Below are 18,622 nucleotides of genomic sequence, written 5' to 3'. Positions count from 1 at the left end.
ACAGAAGTTATTTCAGCCTAAGTCTATGTCCTTCTGGCATTTGGTTCCATTTTTCTACCTCACCCAAAAGTAAATTTGTCATTGCAGTAGGGTGTGTGTGAGGGAATGAATGCTGGGAGCCTGGCTCGCATGGCTTCTTTGTGGTTCACATTCTTGCCAACGGAAACCATTTTTGGTTTTACGTTTCACACACGGATGGGAATTGTGCAGCTATGTGGGCTTTTCCAGAGTCCTCTGTTCCCCTCCCCCACCGCCACTCCCCACTTTTTTTTTTTTTCCAGGCCACTTTCAGTATAACTTGGCTGTTTAAAGTCACTGCAGGCAGAATTCTGCCTCACAATTGGAAACAAACCATTCAAACTATTTTTATGTTGGAAAGCAAAAATAGATACAGGGTGTGGTGTATATCTGGACTCGCCTGAGTTCCAGTAATACAGAGGTCTTGGCTTTGAGAATTTATATTGTAAATTGTAAGAGGGGGAAAGGGACCACATCAGTTGAGAAAATATTTTTTCACGCAGTAACAAAATTAGCGAAGATAAACTAAGGCAGATATGGAATGAGCAAAAAAGTAAAGAACTCACTTTATTCGAGAAGGGACGCCATACATAATCACATAGCTGTGGCCTAATGTGATGAGAATTGTCATCAAGGTATGGATAAAGGGTAGTGGAAATGTAGATTAAGGAGCAAATCATTCTTTCACCACTACTGAGAATACCTTCTAGAGCGTATTATTCTTGCAAAGTGGCTGTGTGAATCATCTTGCTTTGTTTCACTTTTAGCTTTTGTGCCAATGAGGGAAGCACCTCTGTTACCAGAATCATGATCATGATTTAAGAAAAAAAATTGCATAGTGCCTTTCTCAGGGGATATCCGAGCATTTTCATTAGGCTCCCACAGACTTTCTGGCTTGACGTTCTCTGTGTTTGGAGACTAGAGAAGTATGGCACATAGATGGTGAACACCTAGTTGTCAGATTTGTGATCAAACCCCAATTTGCCTTGTGGATCAGGGATATAGTCCCCACATCATAAAGCTAAAGAACACATAACATAATTGCTTTCTCTTATTATATGAAGATTGGAGAAGACTTGAAGATCCTTTTTCTGTAGTTGTCAAACAGGATCGTGAGCTCTATGATCTGAGCTTGTGGTATTCATTCATTTTTGTTTGTTTGCTTAATATATTAGACTTTATTTTTTTAAGTTTATTTATTTTGAGAGAGAGAGCGTGCACGTGTGCACACTCACAAGTGGGGGGTGGGGCAGAAGGAGAGAGAGAATCCCAAGAATGCTCTGCACTATCCGTGCAGAGCCCAATGTGGGACACAAACTCAATGAACCACGTGGTCGTCACCTGAGCCAAAGTCAGACACTTAACCGACTGAACCACCCAGGTGCCCCTAGACTTTATTTTTTAAGAGCCGTTCTAAGTTTACAGTAAAATTGAGAGTGAGGTACAGGGATTTCCTATGTACTCTCTGCCCTCACATATGCATAGGTGCCCCCATATCATCATCACTCACTAGAATGGTACTTTTTCTTTTAAACCAGTGATAAATCATTAATATATCAAAAATCACCCACAGTCCATAGTTTATCTTAGGATTCACTCTTAGTGTTATACATTGTGTGGATATTGACATATGTCCATCACTGTATCACACAGAGTATATCCCCTGCCCTAACAGTCTTCTGTGTTCTGCCTCTTCTTCTCACCCTAGTGTAGCTAGCATTCATTCATTTCTCTAATCTCCAGCACTTAGCAAGTGCCTGATACTGTTTGAATGTTTCATTAACAATCGATTTGGTAAAATAGCATGATTACAAACACTTTCAAGTCCAAGCTATTCTGTTCTACTCTTTAGACGTCAAACCCATGGGTTAATAGGATCGTTGCTCCATGTTAATGTACAGGAAAGGCAAATTTAGGGTGTCCATGCTTCTTTAAAAACCAGGCTTCTCCCCTCATGCCATGGCCACACATGGAACCATATTATTTCCCGGAGATACTTCTAAAAACGAAACCATAGCAACAATGTTTGATCTCTTACTACGTGCTAGACTCTGTGGTGGGCTTTGTATGCCTGATCTCTTGCCTCACAGAAACGCTGTGAGTAGACTCTGTTATCCTACTGACAGATGAGGAAACTGAGAGCTCAGTGTAGTCAAGTAAAATGTTCGAGGTCACACAGCCAGGTTGTGGAACCAGGGTGTGTGTGGCCAGCACTGCAAATCACTGTGCTTTGTTTCCTAGCAAGGGAAGCTGATGCTTTTGTAGAAAGGGAACTAGGTCTTAGGAAAACAGAAAGTGACATGTGGAAAACATGAATTCTTAAGGAGTCCCTAAACGTGCACTAGGACCACATCTTGACCCTTTTGCACAGATCATTTGTCCTAGCCCTTTGGAGCACTTTGAACAAATTGCACATGGGGACTCGGTACTGAGAGAAGCATTGACATAAATCCCCTTCTCTCTGTACTGTGCAGAATTACCAAAGGAGACATTTCCAGTCTTCTTGGTACTTTAAACCCACAGGAGAAAGTAGAGAATCATTGCCATTTCCCAGCCTTACAGGCAGGGGCCTGAGTGATGTCTTTCTTCCCCAAGTACAGATTCTCACAGTCTCATGCTGAACCTGGACTGGCAAAACAAAAAACAAAAACAAAAAAACCAATCCAACAAACAAAAATAAGAAACAAACAAACCCTGGACAGCTGGGCAGATCATGGGGGGAAGTTGACTTGAAAGGGTACTGAGAATTTCACTTCAGAGTTCTTGGTGTCTGTCACCATGCTGCATCTGGATTTTATGTGTTTATTTTCACAGGTTCACTTTCATTCTGAAAATGCATTAAGTATCTTAGGAAAATAGGTTTGGAATAGAGAAAAAACTGGAAGAGTATTGTTATATTTCCAATCTTTGGGAGACTGTGCTGTGCTGGGGCTCAGAGACCCTAACTAACCTAATTAATGTTCAATTTGATGGGGACTGGATGAACTTCTGTTAATTAACTTTGGCCTGGTCTCTGAATGACACACATTGCCCCCTTGTTTTGACCTACATTTCACACCTCTGGACTATTTCCTCTTGTCAGTTCAAGGGTCTCTGAGGTCCTTCCCATTCTGGTTTTCTCCAAATCTGTGGTCTTCATAGTCCTGTAATTAAGCCAGGGGGCAGAGTGACAGTGCAGCCCCTAGCTTCTCCTCCGACCATGGCCATTCATCCTCATGGGACACTGTGACCACAGCTGCCCATGGCGTCTCTGCACAGCTCAAGAGGCTGTGCCAGAAGAAGCCAGGATACTTTGGGCAGGTGGCGGGGGAGGACTCAAAAGAGGCCAGAAGCAGGCAGGCTGACTTATACCTTAAAGTGAGGAGTCAGGGCTTGGCCCTTTGGTCCCCAGCTCCTGGCACACAGGCTAGGCTCATGGTGGCAGCCCAGTGTCTAGAAATTATTAAATAATGTGACAGCAGATGTTGGTCTAAACAAGGCAGGGGCTGGTGGCTCTGTTTGGACTGGTGGTTCCTTCACAAACCTGATACAGAGGGAGCAAGGTATCTCAAAATCAAATTGTAGGATGGCCTTTTGGGAGCTCAACTCAGTACAGTTAAGCAGCCTTATGCATATTTCAACAAGGAATTAGTGGAACAGATTGATGCCTCTGATGTAGGGCTTAACACTGTTTTCTCCCCAAAGATGCAGGGTGAGAACACTAGCCATCAGTCCACATGGGCCCACCATCCCTCCCTGAGTCTGCTTACTGGGAAAGCAGAGACCCCACATGGTGTAGTCCTCCCTTCCCAGATGGCTGACGTGTACACACAGGGGCCAGGATGGATCTCTGCATCCTTGTCAGGGCTGAAGCAAAGGGAACCCTTGGCTGGTGTGGCCTGCAGGTGCCAAGACCCAGCACGCCAGCACTGAAGAGATGCTTCCTCCTCCTGCAAAGTGGAAAGACCCCATAGGTGTCTGCCCTCTTTTCCCAGAGGTTTTCCGAGACACATGGAAAGAACGAGACTGCCATATGCAAGGCGATCTGTCATTATTTTGGATTATACTACCAACAGAGGATGTGGGAGTTATTCCTTCTGAATTTCTGACTTTGAAATTTGTTTTACATTTGTTTTAGAGGGGGCATGTTCCCTGAGGGACATCCATATTTAATCTTTCACTTTTGGTCTGAGGAGGGAAACCTGTAGCTTTGAGACCAGGCCTGGTTTTCTTCCATGAGCACACATGATGAGAGTGTGTTGTTGGCAACAGTCATTTGGAAGTGGACTGGCAGATCCACCCACACCTGCCAGGCCCCTCGTTTAATTCTGGTCCCCATCAATTACAGAAAGCTTTGACTCTGATGGCAGTTCTCAAAGTATGGTCCATGGGCCATTAGCATCACTTAGAAACTCACTAGAAATGCACATTCTCTGAATCAGACGTATTTGAGGATGCGGGTGTGTGTGTGTGTGTGTGTGTGTGTGTGTGTGTGTGTGTGTGTGTGTAGCCTGCTCTCTCTGTTTTATCAAACCCTCCCAGGGACTTCTGACTCAGACTTGGGGCTGCAATCTTGTGACATGCATGAGGTTTCGAGAACTATGTCTTCTTTAACTGAATGGCAGGTCCTGAGCCCCTGCTGGGTGCGAGAGGTACTGAGCTTTCCTGAAAGGCAGAAGTGCCTAGAAGAGGCATAAGTCTTGAGTCTTGGCAGATATTATCCTGGATAGCAGGAATGGAAGTGGGACAGATCATGACCTGGGCTGAGGTCGAGTCAGGAGCTCAACCTACTGAGCCACCTAGGCACCCCTTTTCCTGCTTTTAATTTTTTTAAATGTTTATTTTTGAGAGAGAGAGAGAGAGCACGCGAGCGAGCAGGAGTGGGGGAGGGTCAAAGAGAGGGAGACACAGAATCTGAAGCAGGCTCCAGGCTCTGAGCTGGAGAGAAGCTTGGTCAGAGAAACAGAGTCACAATGAAAAGTGACTGAAGGCCTAGAAATCTTTCTCTGGACACAGGCTAAAAGTAACACGAGGGAAGGTGACACGTGACCTCTCTGGATTGTTGTTGCAACCTCCTGTGAATCTACAGTTATTTCCAAATAAAGAGCAAAATAATAATAATAATAATAACAACACCAAGAGCTTCTGGATTTCCAAAGTGCTGGCCTATCTAGTTCACATCCGACCTGGAAGAAAAAAATAATTAGCGGTTCCCAGAGTACAAATTACACCGATCTGTAGTATTACTCAAATTTTCCTTGAAGCCCTTTATAGAAACACAAAGACGTGTCTTATACGTTGATGATACCTGTATGTCTTATTCTTCCCAACTAGGCATATTCTTGTATTTCTTGAGTAGGTGGTTGTACTTCTCGAAAATGCTTTCTAGAGATGTACACAGGCAACACAAATTGGAGTTACAGAGAATGAGACTGTGCTCTGAATTGAAGGTTCTTAACCCCACTGGGCCAGAGTTTGAGACTTGTCCCACACCTCGGGCAGGGAAAGGAGAGGAGCCCAGGTTTGCTGTAGCCACAGCAAGGAGACCACCCCCTGGGTGTGGGTACCAGTGCATGCCTCTGCTTCCTCTTTGAAATCTTTAAGTGCTTGGTCGGCGGCAGAATGAGACCATGCATGTTTAAAGACCAAGTTGGCAGCAAAGCAAATCCTTTAGAGGAACTGCTGTTCTCTGTATTAGGGGAGGAAAGGAATTTAGCCAGATCTCTGGTCACTTATCAAGTACGGTAGTTCCATTGGAAATGCGAGTATGAAATCCTAGCCTGTCCTCTGGGGGAGGGAATTGCAGGGAAATGCCAAGAGTAGCTCCGCTTTCAGTGCCAGTGTAAAGATCACAGAGCCCAGAAGCACAGATTACCCTGTGAAAACATTGAATTTTTGTTGTCTAGAGGAAGTAGGAGGCTCATGAGAAGCTGAAGGAGAAGAGCTAAGGAAAGAGCACACTGTACCTTTCATTTCGGTGTAATTATGAGCTGAAATGACCATTTTCACATCTAGTGAGGCTTCTGAGTCTAGTGTGCTGGGGTAGTTATCCCAACTCAAACACTGATATGGAGTTGTGTGAATTTTTTTCCCCCTAGTCAATGGAGTTGGATAAAAGATTGCTGTAAATATCTGGGGCAGGTGGCAAGCTGGTTTACGGAACGCAAGGCGATGAGAACCTCTGGCTTACGGAAAGTAGCATGAATTAATAATCATTTAATTGGCTCCTCCATTATGTTGCTGGTTTGGGAGATGGAAGTTTAGATGGAGGGGCTGTCAGTGGCACTTTAGCTAAGAGTTTGACAGTTGAGACATGGAGGTGGCAGCTGCCTTTGGCCTCTCCACAAGGAGTGAATGTCCAGCAGCAGCCCAGGCCCTCAGTGGGCTCACCTTGGGGCCCCCATAAGGAGGAAGATAAGCACTTTGGGGTATACCATCTCTATTTGCCACCCCACCACGAAGGAGAGAAATGCAGAAGAAACTTCGCAGAAACACGAACAGCTCAGCGCATTCCCAGGATCTCCCCGAGGGAGGTCTTTGGCCAAAGGGAGGCTGGCCTGCAGCACAGAATATCCATCATGCCAATAGCCCGATTGGTGATGAGATGACTTCTGCTCATGAAATACAGAAACTACTTCTGAGTACTTTGGTTTTGGGGGAGGGCAAGTCCATGTCTTGGCTGATGATTGGAGGAAGCAAAAACTTCATTTCCAGTTTTTCTTCAGGTTTCTTTTTCATGAGGCCACTTCATGCCTTATTACCTCTCTTCAGAACTGTACGGACAACATCACCAGGTGTGAAATGGGGCATTTTGAGTCCACTGATGGTCTATGGTGTTGCAAGTACATCTTTTAAATTTTCTGTGGCCAAAATTTCAGTGACTCAGGCTTTAATTTGTTAGTGAGGACTGGAATTGGAAGACTGGTTTTATAGGTAAAGTTATATAGGCTGTGTTTTCTACCATACTTGGCCATTCTATGAGCCTCCTAAGTTTATACTTTTCTAACCTCTTTTTTAAAGTAAGTCACTTCCTATATGAAACTGCTTGGCTTGTTTTATTCTGTCTGCTTGGAACATAAAATCGCAAGCAAAACTTGCATGATTACAGGTTGGCACTCCTTTTCTCCCAACTTCCTCTAATTAGTATCACAAGAGGGGTGACTTTTTAAATAATTACTTTGAGAGTTTAAATGCTTCCCAAAGAAATATTTTAAAAGCAAAGGGTATCTGGAAGTTGATGTCTCCATGCATACGTTATTTTCCCCCTTCCTTCCTTAAGGAAGCCATGTACTGACTACTGTGTTTCATTAGGAATGAAATTATTTTGCCTCACATGTAGAGGAACCTAAGAGAATAAAATAGAGAGTCATGAATCAGGTCTGCCTCTCTTGGTATTTATCTTTGTCATTTGTAGTGTCCAGCCCATCACAGTTTAAGGGGAAATGGTGGCTTCTGGCCCAGAAAGCCAACTTTGAAGTTTGTGTACTCCATAAGAAGGACATGCCAGTCCTTTCTGTCCCTTATCAAGCAAGTTGGGTAGCAAAGCTCTAAACTCCTAACAAGCAAGTGCTTAAACCCCTTAGAAAGTTAGCCTGGCCAGGAATGCATGGCTCACATCCTATCAGGTTGTGGAAGGGTTTGACCCACTATTTCATTGTCGCTATTCCATCTGCCTAGCTTTATATAGAGTATGTAATCTATAACGCGTGCATTCACATGGCTCCTCACCACATTTCTATCCCCTTCCAAGTGCCAGGAGCCCAGCATGTTACCCGTGAAAGATTCGTTGAGATTTAACACATATTTTTGTATGATAGAACTGCCAAAATGAGAAAATTGCTTTAACCAGCAAAGTAAAAAAATACCACCTGATGTTTTGCACAGTATGGATCCAAATATCAACTTTTTCACGGACAGTTGAATTTAAATGCTGAACTATTTAATTAGAATATTAAAAATAATATAACTTCCTGACAACCTTAGAAAATGGGAAAGTGGTCCATTTTATTCTAGTCTTCTTTCCTAGTACCTATTTTTTACATAGTTATATCATGATGTAATGCATATTTTATCTGATTTTTCTTCTGATTAACATTCTTGAGAACTTTTCCACATTGGTTCACAGCTATTATTTTTAATGTCTTCTGATAACCAGTAGAGTAGCTGTACCATTGTTTACTTGACCATGCCCTGTTGTAAGAGACTACATTGCTTCCAGTTCATTTTATCATTATTGTAAAAACCACTACAGGTAGTAACCTTCAAGTTGTTTGGCTTTCTGTTGCCAGGATAAACCAAAGGTTCCAGGCACTGTTTAAATTAAAGCTTGTCTCTGAAGTGCGTGTATTTCCAATTAACTACTATGATGTCATAGTGGCCTTAAAGTGACCAGTAATTGATTTTTTAAATAATGTTTCCTAGACTCTCTCCTAGAATATAAGTTAAAGTTTAGAAAAGTCTTCAAAAGCAGAAAACCACAATACTTTCTTTCTTGGTATTCATACAACCTCATTTACTTAGGCCTACAATGTATGCTAGTGATGAACTAAAATAGAAATTGATTTTAAGACTCTGGCCCTTTTGAAGTAGTTCAGCGAGAAGCAGCTTGAGAAATCTTCAGACTGTCTGTGGCCTGTAGTAAACCCTTATCCAGCCTGCTGATGGAGAACTTGTACAGCTGTTGGCACATCTACAGAAATTGTATAAAGACATGGGTGCCGTGTCTTGATAGGGATTGACATATTAATATCGGGGGTCAAGCTAGGAGGGAGCTGCTGGCCTAGTTAACCTAACTCTTAGGAGCAGTCCCATATCACCCAGGGAAATACAATGGGATTGTAACTGGGTGTTAATAGATTCTAAGAATGGCACAGCTTTATCTTTAGGAAGTGAGCTAGTAGTGAGCTGCAGGTGGCTAATGTCTACTACTAGACAGATCTGATCTAATAAACATGCAGGCTGTCCAGGATAGAAGGAAGTTGAGCTCCAGAAGTTTTTACACGAGCAGGTGCAGCATTTTCATATTACAGCATGGCTGGTGTATTACTGGGGAGAAAGAGGTATGAGGGAGAGGGTGCCAATTTTATTTTTTAAAACACTTTATAAGGATTCTTTAGCTTGAGCTGACAAAGGAAGCTTTACAATTCCAGAGAAGTTAAGGAGTTTGAAAATTAAAAAAAAAAAAAAAAAAGTAATAAAAGTTCCCCTCTCCATGCAGGGAGAAAGGATAGTGGCTTCTGAAACCAGAATGCTCACCTCTGCAACCTCGTCACAATTCATCATTCATTCAGCACTGAAAGAAGAGGGTGGGCTCTGGTCAGACAAGGAAGCTAATGCCACACTGGGCTACCCTATGTTTGCCCTTCAGCTCCCAGTGAGTGAGATGAGTTGGGTGGTCTCATCCTCGGTGGTCTCCTCCTTGGGGCTCATCCACACACATGGCCTCACAACTGCACATTTGACCACCTTTCTAAAGGGTGTTAGTGGCAGACTGAGGGCATTTATAAGATGATGGCATGGTCTTATAAAAGAAAAATGTTGTTTCAGGTTGGGCAGACTCACAAAAAGACAGGGAGTGGGTGTTTGGAATGGAATCTGTAACTTGGTTTGCCTCTAATGGAAGGAGGAGCAGGTAGCAGCTCTTTCCTAACTATAAGTGCAGAGCCTAACTAATGCCTACAGGTCGGAGGTGGAAATAGGGAAGGGGTTGGGGAAGGGATGGCTGAACCAAATAAAGTAACACCTAATGCCTCCTCTCATCCCATCTGTAGAATGCTTTTGAACTGTTAATATATAGAGGATAATCAGTAAGCAAAAATGAAAAATGATGGAGAATGAGGAACCTTCGGGGAGTCAGGGGGCACTTAATTCCCTGACCCATTAGTTAAGGACTCCTGTTGTGGTAGTGTTCAGGCAGGGGCCCATCACACTGTGAGGTCGAAAACCTGCGACACAGGGTTCCTTTGAGGGGCCAGGGGATGGGAAGTGGGCCATGGGGGAACCGGTCTAGAATGTTACAGCACCTAGTTAATCGGCAGCCATTCCATCACATTAAATATCCAGCCGTCATGTATTACCTTTCAAGTGAAAATGAATAACTCCCATTAAGAGCAAAATGGGTTTGAAGTCGATTCGAGACAGATTAAAGTACTGTTATGAATGTGTGTGTTGGGAGGAGGAGGGGTCTGTGTATAAAATGCTTGTCCTTGTACTTTTTAAATAATAGATGCCCTACAAACTTATGCAGACCAGGTTACCAAGATACTGGGGTTTAAAGGTCACAAGATATGCATTCTGGGAAGAGCATCAACTTCCTGGAATATTTCCTGCATTTAGCAATTGTTTCTTCAAAAATATTTGTGGCCTTATGATTTTAATGAATAAAATTGATTTTCTAAAATTGTTTATTAAAAAGCACATCTATAATGAGAGCATCTTGGTATCCACATCAGAACAAATTTCAAAGCTGAGCCTAAAGTAGAAACACAAGCTAGGTAACTAGACTGGGTGATACAGACAGCATTTGCACTTCAGAGTAAAAATTAGGCTTTCTAAACCAAGGACCACAATAGCAAGTCACATTCTTTTTCACTGAGGGGAATGGGTATATATTTCTCCCGACCATTTTCAGGATTTTAAAAATCATTCGTAGCAAAATTCTGAAAAAGGAAGTTCTGTGTTCACAAGTGAGAGAACCAGCCTTAGATACTGACCAGGTTTTGGAATGACCACATCCACTCCTGGTGGGATTTGTGTTTACGCTGGAGAAGCACTGCTGATCCTTGTTAAACCTTTAACCCAGTGGTTTTCTCATCAAATTCTTCCAGATCCTTTTCTGTATTTCAGAGAACTCCTTCCACCCACATTTCTGTACCTACTGTTTGCTTCTTAAGTCTCATGTGACTCTCCTCATTAATTAATGTTTTGGTTGTTTTTTTGGTGAAATGGGGCGTGGTTTGGGCAAGCAGAGAGGAGACTTTCCCTCTTACCACCTACTCAGAATAAACGCTTGTGTCTGGAGCATTGGCTAGATTATATGTTGGATTCGTGCCCTACGTCTTTCACTCTTCAATTACTTTTTCCCCAAAAGCAGGTTGCTAAACTCAAACTTGATTTTTCCCCCCAAGTATTTATATGCGGATATCCATGTGAACCTTTCTCAGGTCACATGTGTCATGTCTCCTGTGATGTGCTGTGCTGTGATTCCAAGAGCTGGGAAAATAAAGTTGAGCTCACATAGTTGAGGACTTCTGTGAAAGCAGTGTGTGTCTGGGTACTCAGGTTGACTAGCCATTTGGTAAGACTCCCTACCCACTCTCAACCCGACTGCCCCCATAGGGCAGCAGATTGTGTCTTGATTGGGGGGAAGTCAGAATACACCGAATTTAGCTTAATCCAACTCAGAGCCTTTTAGTCCATATATTTTTTTTCCTCAGCATTCAGTTGTTAAAGTAGTGACAGAAATTCATGAGGGAAAAAGGAACACTTGCTTCTTTTCCAGTGTGCTTGATAAGTCAGTCCGGATGCTCATCCTACTTGAGTTTTGGTGTTTCAAGAAAATCCTGTGCTATAAATGAATGTTGATTTTCACCCAACACAAACCCTCTGGGAGCTGGCCTGGTCTGGCTGCTGTATCGTATCTTCTGCTTTTCCTTCCAGCATCGTCCAGCCAAGCAGAGAAGGAGCTGACAGATTCTCCCACGACCTCCAAACGCATCTCCTTCACAGGTAGCTCAGAATCTCCTCTTTCTTCAAAGCGACCTAAAACAACAGAGGAGACCAAATCAGAGCAGGTGAGACGGGAAGGGGCTCTGCTGGTTGGGGGAGGGGGAGAGCATTCTAGACACCAGTGGGGGAGACACTTTTGGGTGGGTGGGCTTGGGGCAGACACAGGCACTGGTGGGAACTGAAGATTCAGCCAGAGGGGTGGATGTATCCCCCACAGATGTACCAGTGTCCCTACTGCAAGTACAGCAATGCCGACGTCAACCGCCTCCGGGTGCACGCCATGACGCAGCACTCTGTGCAGCCCATGCTGCGTTGCCCCCTGTGCCAGGACATGCTCAACAACAAGATCCACCTCCAGCTGCACCTCACCCACCTCCACAGCGTGGCACCTGACTGCGTGGAGAAACTCATTATGACGGTAAGGCAGCCGGCAGCAAGACCTGTGGCTTCTCTTTCCTGAGGTCAAAGGTGATGCAGTAACATGGAGGAGATTCTGTTTTGTTGGGTGAGAAAGCCAGTGTAGACTTGGAAATATCAAAAATGGCCCTAGACCTCTGTTTTTCTGTACCTGCCTTCAACTGGGTATGACCATGGTGTGACTGTAGCCCAAAGCATTGAATGTGTATGTGTTTCTCCACCTTCCCTTATTATCCTCCCTCCTGGTCTGATGCAGAGATTAGCTAACCACTTACATAAAGATATTGTTATTTAGACTCTGCAAACCTTCAATAAGTTGGTCATGTTCTGGGTTGCTGTTAGTCTCATTTCATCCTCACAACAGCCTTGTTTAAAAAATAAAGAGTTGGACATGTTCACATTAACAGCTGAGGAAACTGAGGCTCAGATAGTTTAGCTGACTTGATGCCACTTGTAAGTGGTAGGGTTGAAATTTGAACCCACATTTTCCAGCTCTAGGGGTGTGACCCTGTAATGTGGGCACTTCTCAAGCCAATATCTGAATTCTCGGAGCAGGAGAATGGTCAGTGGGATAGCATGTGTTGACTCATGGACAAGGGCTTTGCATTTTCAACACGCTGTTGCTACACCTGCAGGTTTTAAAAGCATGGCTCTAAGTGGCTACTGTAGCTCGGCCCAAAAGGTTAGCATAAAGATTTAATTGTAATGTGAAAACTTTCCAAATTCCACAGGTGATACTAATATCCTGCTTTTCTATCTGTGATGGGGCTGCTGTGCAAGCCCATTCCTGATTACTAGAGGAAAAACTACCAAAGAGAATTATTCTCACCTCTAACTTATTTCAACAGTGGAGTAATAGGTTAATTTGATGGCCTTTTCATGTACAGATTCCCAGGGAGGTAGTCGGTTCAGAATTCCATGTTATAACGTGCAGGTTACAAACATATAACCTCTAGGCATTTCCTATTCCATTTGGTTATGCAAGATGAATGAATAATGTTCTAAGTGATGTTTAGTCGTGGGGAACATATAATTAATGCATCAAGAGAACTTTAGCAGCCAATAGGAAACTTGAAGGTGACCCAGCGTAAGTTTCATCTCAGAGATCTTTCAAGTATAAATTCCCTTTCCGTGGGTGTTTTCAGATAGACTGGTGAACACTGTGTAAAGATTCTCTGTGAGTGGAGACCGTTTTTTTGGATGGGTAGGTTTCTGTGTTACAGGTATTGGCATTCTCACCAGCCTTGGAAATAACAAGGGGATTTTCTCAGGCCTCATCACACTTCCCACTGATGGCCTGGAACCATAAGAGCCTGAAGGAACAGAAAGTGATATGGGAAGCATTTTTAGTACTTAATGGCATCTTTCTTCTCCTCAGGTGATAATTTTTCCTATTTGATATGTCTGGTCTAGAAAATATGAGCCTATAATAATCTGTATGACTGGTTTACATTAAACAGTAGGTTTCCTTTATACATCCCTAGGGACTATAATATAAATTATATTTCAAATATCCATTGTTTGTCATATTTTTATAACAGTGAAAGTGAGGTGCATTTCACATAAGTGAGTCTGGTGGTCATTATGAATCTTCTTCATTTACCAACGGAGTCTTCAAGGACAACATGTAACTACTGTGTTCCTGGGGTACCAATCCCTAAGATATTTCTGGATGTTACTCACTAACTAGCACCTTCTCAGCAGTGATTCTCGACCTTTTTAGAGACTCCAATAAAAGTGATTCTGTAGCCTTACTGGGTTATTCTATGCACAGTAAAGTTGGACAACCACTGTTAAGACCACCATTGAGTATTCTGCATCTACAAAACTGTGTATACTGCCAGGGAGCATAAGAATACCTTAAAATTCATACATGGAACCAGGTTTATAAACCCTGTTCTAGAAGAATCCCTGACAACATAATTATATAGGAGAAGCCTGATCGCTAAAAGGGTTGTACTTGGTACTTTGTACTGAAACCCCTGTGTACCTTATCTTCCCACAGCAGACAATGGAGATTTTTTTCTATAGAAATGTAGACTTTTTTTTAAGTTCTTTTTTTTAATTCCACTATAGTTAACATTGTTATATTAGTTTCAGGTGTACAGTATAGCAATTCAACAGTTCTATACGTTATTCAGTGCTCATCATGATAAATGTATTCTTAATTCCCTTCACCTATTTCTCCCATCCCCCCACCTCCCCTCTGGTAACCATCAGTTTGGTCTCTATAGTTAAGAGTCTTTTTCTTGGATTGCCTCTCTCCCTCCCTCCCTCCCCCCCTCCCCCACACCTTTGTTTATCTGTTGTGTTTCTTAAATTCCACAGATGAGTGAAATCATGTGGTATTTGTCTTTCTCTGACTTACTTCGCTTAGCATTACACTTTCTAGACCCATCCATGTTGGTGCAAATGGCAACATTTCGGTTTTTTGTTTTTTGTTTTTTTTTTATATGGCTGAATACTCCATTGTGTATATATACCACATCTTCTTTATCCATTCATCAATCAGTGGACACTTAGGCTACTTCCATAGTCTGGCTATTGCAAATAATGCTGGAATAAACATAAGGATACTTATATCCTTTCCAATTAGTGTTTTTGTATTCTTTGGGTAAACACCCAGTAGTATGATTACTGGATCATAGGGTAATTCTATTTTTAACTTTTTGAGAAACCTCCATACTGTTTTCCACAGTGACGATACCAGTTTGCATTCCCACCAACAGTGCCTGAGTTTTCCTTTTTCTCCATGTCCTCGCCAACACTTGCTGTTCCTTGTGTTTTTGATTGTAGCCATTCTAGGAGGTGTGAGGTGGTATCTCATTTTAGTTTTAATTTGCATTTCCCTGGCAATGAGTGGTGCTGAACATCTTTTCATGTGTCTGTTAGCCATCTGTATCTCTTTGGGAGAAGTGTTTGTTCATGTCTTTTGCCCATTTTTTAATTGGTTTATTGGGGGGGGGTTAGGTTATATAAGTTTTGTACATATTTTGGATACTAACCTTTCATTGGATATATCATTTGCAAATATCTCCTCCCATTTAGTAGGCTGTCTTTTTAGTTTTGTTCCTTCACTGGAAGGAAGTGAAGCCTTTCATTTCGATGTAGTCCCAAGAGTTTGTCTTTTATTTCCCCTGCCTCGGGAGACATATCTAGAAAAATGCAGCTATAGCCAATGTTAGAGAAATTACTGCCTGTGCTCTCTTAAATAATTTTTATGGTTTCAGTTCTTACATTTAGGTCTTTCATCCATTTTGGATTTAATGTTTGTATGGTGTAAGGAAGCGATCCATTTTCATTCTTTTGCATGTTGCTGCCCAGCTTTCCCATCATCATTTGTTGAAGAGACTGCCTTTTCCCATTATATATTCTTTTCTCCTTTGTCAAAGATTAATTGATCATATGACTGTGGGTTCATTTCTGGGTTTTCTATTCTGTTTCATTGAACTGTGTGTCTTTTTGTGCCAGTACCATACTGCTTTGATTACTACTGCTTTGCCGTATAACTTGAAGTATGGAATTGTGATATCTTCAGTTCTTTTTCAAGAATTGCTTTGGCAATTCAGGGTCTTTTGTGATTCCACAAATTCCACAAATTTTATGATTGTGAAAAATGTTGTTGGTATTTTGATAGGGATTGCATTAAATGTGTAGATTACTTTGAGTAGTATAGACATTTTAACAATATTTGTTCTTCCAATCCATGAGCATGGAATGTCTTTCCATTTCTTGGTGTCGTCTTCAGTTTCTTTCATCAATGTTTTAAGTTTTCAGAGTACAGGACTTTTACCTTCTTGGTTGAGTATATTCCTAGGTACTTCATTATTTTTGGTGCAATTATAAATGGGATTGTTTTTACTAGAAATGTAGACATTTCTGAAAAGTGTGCAAATTGTGGGAAAGGTTCTGATTATAGGAAGTCACTTTGCTAGCAGCAAGAGAAAGTTAGTGGATTCAGAAACAAAGTTGAAAGTTATGAGAAATATAATCATATGAGGGTTTTACTCTTAAAGGTATACGTAAAGATGGTTTAATACCCTCTGTCTGCATTAGAAGATGGAGTTATTGCCTGGCTGTCAGTATTGAATTGGTTTTTCAAGCTCTGAGGATGGTTTGCATTGAGGTGATGAAGTATTTCCACTTTGATCCTTTAGTTCAGCCGGAAAAGATGAGCAATCAGGGTTAGAGGAGAATTGGTGGCTGTAGCTTAGGGGAAATCCATAATCCTGTTTGAGGACTGAAGTTTGCCCTCCTTAATCAAAACAGATACCACTGTGCTTCCTCTGAAAAGTTTGGTGTTAAAATGGAATTTGTAATTGTTTTATAACCAAGTGATTATAATAAGCCTGTGGTGACAATCATGCTCCTGGAGGGCATTTTACTGTAAATTTATTAAAAAATTGGCCATGGGAAGGCATTGGTTGGACTTTCTGACTGTATGTTTGTTTGTTCCTGGTCAACTGGAACAGGAAACTCTGAAAACCGCATGATGAGAAATGTCCCTCAAATCAGAGCTCCAGTTTAAAATTTTTTTTTAATGTTTATTTTTGAGAGAGAGTGAGGGAAAGGCAGAGAGAGAGGGAGACACAGAATCTGAAACGGGCTCCAGGCTCTGAGCTGTCAGCACAGAGCCCAACGTGGGGCTCGAACCCATACAGTGTGAGATCATGACCTGAGCCGAAGTCAGAAGCTTAACCAACTGAGCCACCCAGGTGCCCCAGAGTTCCAGTTTTCAAAAGTGTATCATTAAGGAATGGCCAGTGTATAGTCATTCATCCTCCAAAAGGAGAAAGTTATGTCTGCTTTGTCCCCAAGTGGCCAGGATGAATGGTGGTAAGAGGAGTGACTTTCCTTCCTTGTCAAATGGTTTGACTATTAGCTGCAGTTGGCTGTAGAATAGGAAAAGCTGGCAAAATCTACCACACAGACAATTCTTGATAGACGTTGGGTATGTCCCGGGTATCTAAAGCTATAAATTCGGATAAACATTTTCTGCTGTCTGGGTCCAAGGTCACAAGATTTGGCTTGAATTGGGTTTCAGTTCTTCTAAAAGTAAATTTCACCCTGATAAATGGAAATAGATTACTTTCTACACAATGTCTTTCCGTTCAGTTGTAAATGGAGAGTGTTTTGAGGAGGCTTCATTTAATAATACCTTATCAGACAGCTTTCAGGAACCTGCAGTGTCTAATATGTCTGTTGCTATGGTAACAGCTGCTTGCTTATGCTCTGCATCTCATATCTGTGTCTTCCATGGGCCCCCTTCTCCTTACTGATGAAGGGGCTTGAAAATATTCTCCACTGGGAACAATCGCAGCTCTGGTTCTCCACTATGGAAACTGCACCCGCAGCACTTCATTCTGCTTGGCCTATTGGAAACAGACCTCCAAAGAGTGTTTTTATACACGTCATATCAAAGAAGCAAATCTATAAAGCCTAAGGGTTTTGAGACAAGTGCCCCTCCAGACCTGACCGAGCAGGCTGCTACCAGTGTTGGCTCCACAGAACTCTCACCTATTTACAGAGAAGGTAGAGATTTCAAATTGGTGGAGGGGATGTAGGAGCTCCTGTTCTGTACCCTCCTTTTCCTACTCTTTTGGGGGAAGGAGGGTTGAGGCTGAGGGGGGACAAGTTCCTGGCCCCTCCATAAGAATGGGAAAGACCACCTACTATGCATTTCAATACTCTTACGCTAATTGATCACTGTCCTTCTAAGTAACAGGACACACCACTGGGCTCCTGGAGCATTGATATGGGGAAATTGTTTTTGTTCCTTTGTCGCTTACCACAATATGACCTCATAGTGGAGATGGGGATAGGCTCCTGAGCAGCCCAGGAACTTCTTTTTCTCTAGCTCTTCATCTTATCTCCCTGTGGTAGTTCTTAGTTATCCAGTATTTTCTGTTTGTGCACAGGTTTCCCTTCTCTGCTCCTGGCCCTGCACCCCATTTTTCTCTCTCCTCCCTTCCTGCCTCCCCTGCCCTCTGCACCCCCCACTCAGGAGCAATAGTTTGTGTACTGTGACTTCTTTCAGTCATTGTCTGTCTCCCTGTGCATCTATGGGCCTCTGGGACAGGCTTGCTGTCTGCCCCCCCTAACTGGGGCGGCGGGTGGCCACTAGCCCTGGGGCTTTTGCACCTGCTTGGGTACCAGCTCTCTCACTTTGTCTCTATCTCAGAGGAAGGTAATGAAAATAATCGGGCTTCATTAATTCCAAGCCCTGTGAGATGATAGCCATTTGGAGCCTGTTTGCCAATTAGATGGTCTAAATTAGAAGTGACCTTGGTATACTGCCACTGCTTGCCTCTCTGAGTCTAATGAAGCTTTTCTCTCCAATCCATTCTCCTTCTCAACTTTCTTTTCTGTCACCCTGTGTGTGTGTTAACTATTCCTGTGTTTCCTGTTCTTCTAGTCACCTTTTTATTTTTGTCTTTCTTATTCTTAGTTTTTAAACTCTGGTTAGGGCTATGTTATTTTC

General features: G+C 42.5%; 1 protein-coding gene across 1 annotated transcript in view; it reads left to right on the top strand.

The window, feature by feature from the left end:
* Positions 1-18,622, top strand: part of ZFHX3 (zinc finger homeobox 3) — a 417,139-nt gene that overhangs the window by 376,699 nt on the left and 21,818 nt on the right. The window contains 2 exon segments of the mRNA XM_086689030.1: positions 11,656-11,789; positions 11,942-12,142. Of these exon segments, the coding sequence (XP_086545156.1) occupies positions 11,656-11,789; positions 11,942-12,142 (335 nt within the window).

This window comes from Puma concolor, chromosome E2 (genome assembly GCF_028749965.1).
Source record: "Puma concolor isolate L17-30 chromosome E2, mPumCon1.1.hap2, whole genome shotgun sequence".
In the NCBI taxonomy this organism is placed as follows: domain Eukaryota; kingdom Metazoa; phylum Chordata; class Mammalia; order Carnivora; family Felidae; genus Puma; species Puma concolor.
Note: the sequence above shows the minus strand (reverse complement) of the source record. Positions and strands in the feature narration are given on the sequence as shown.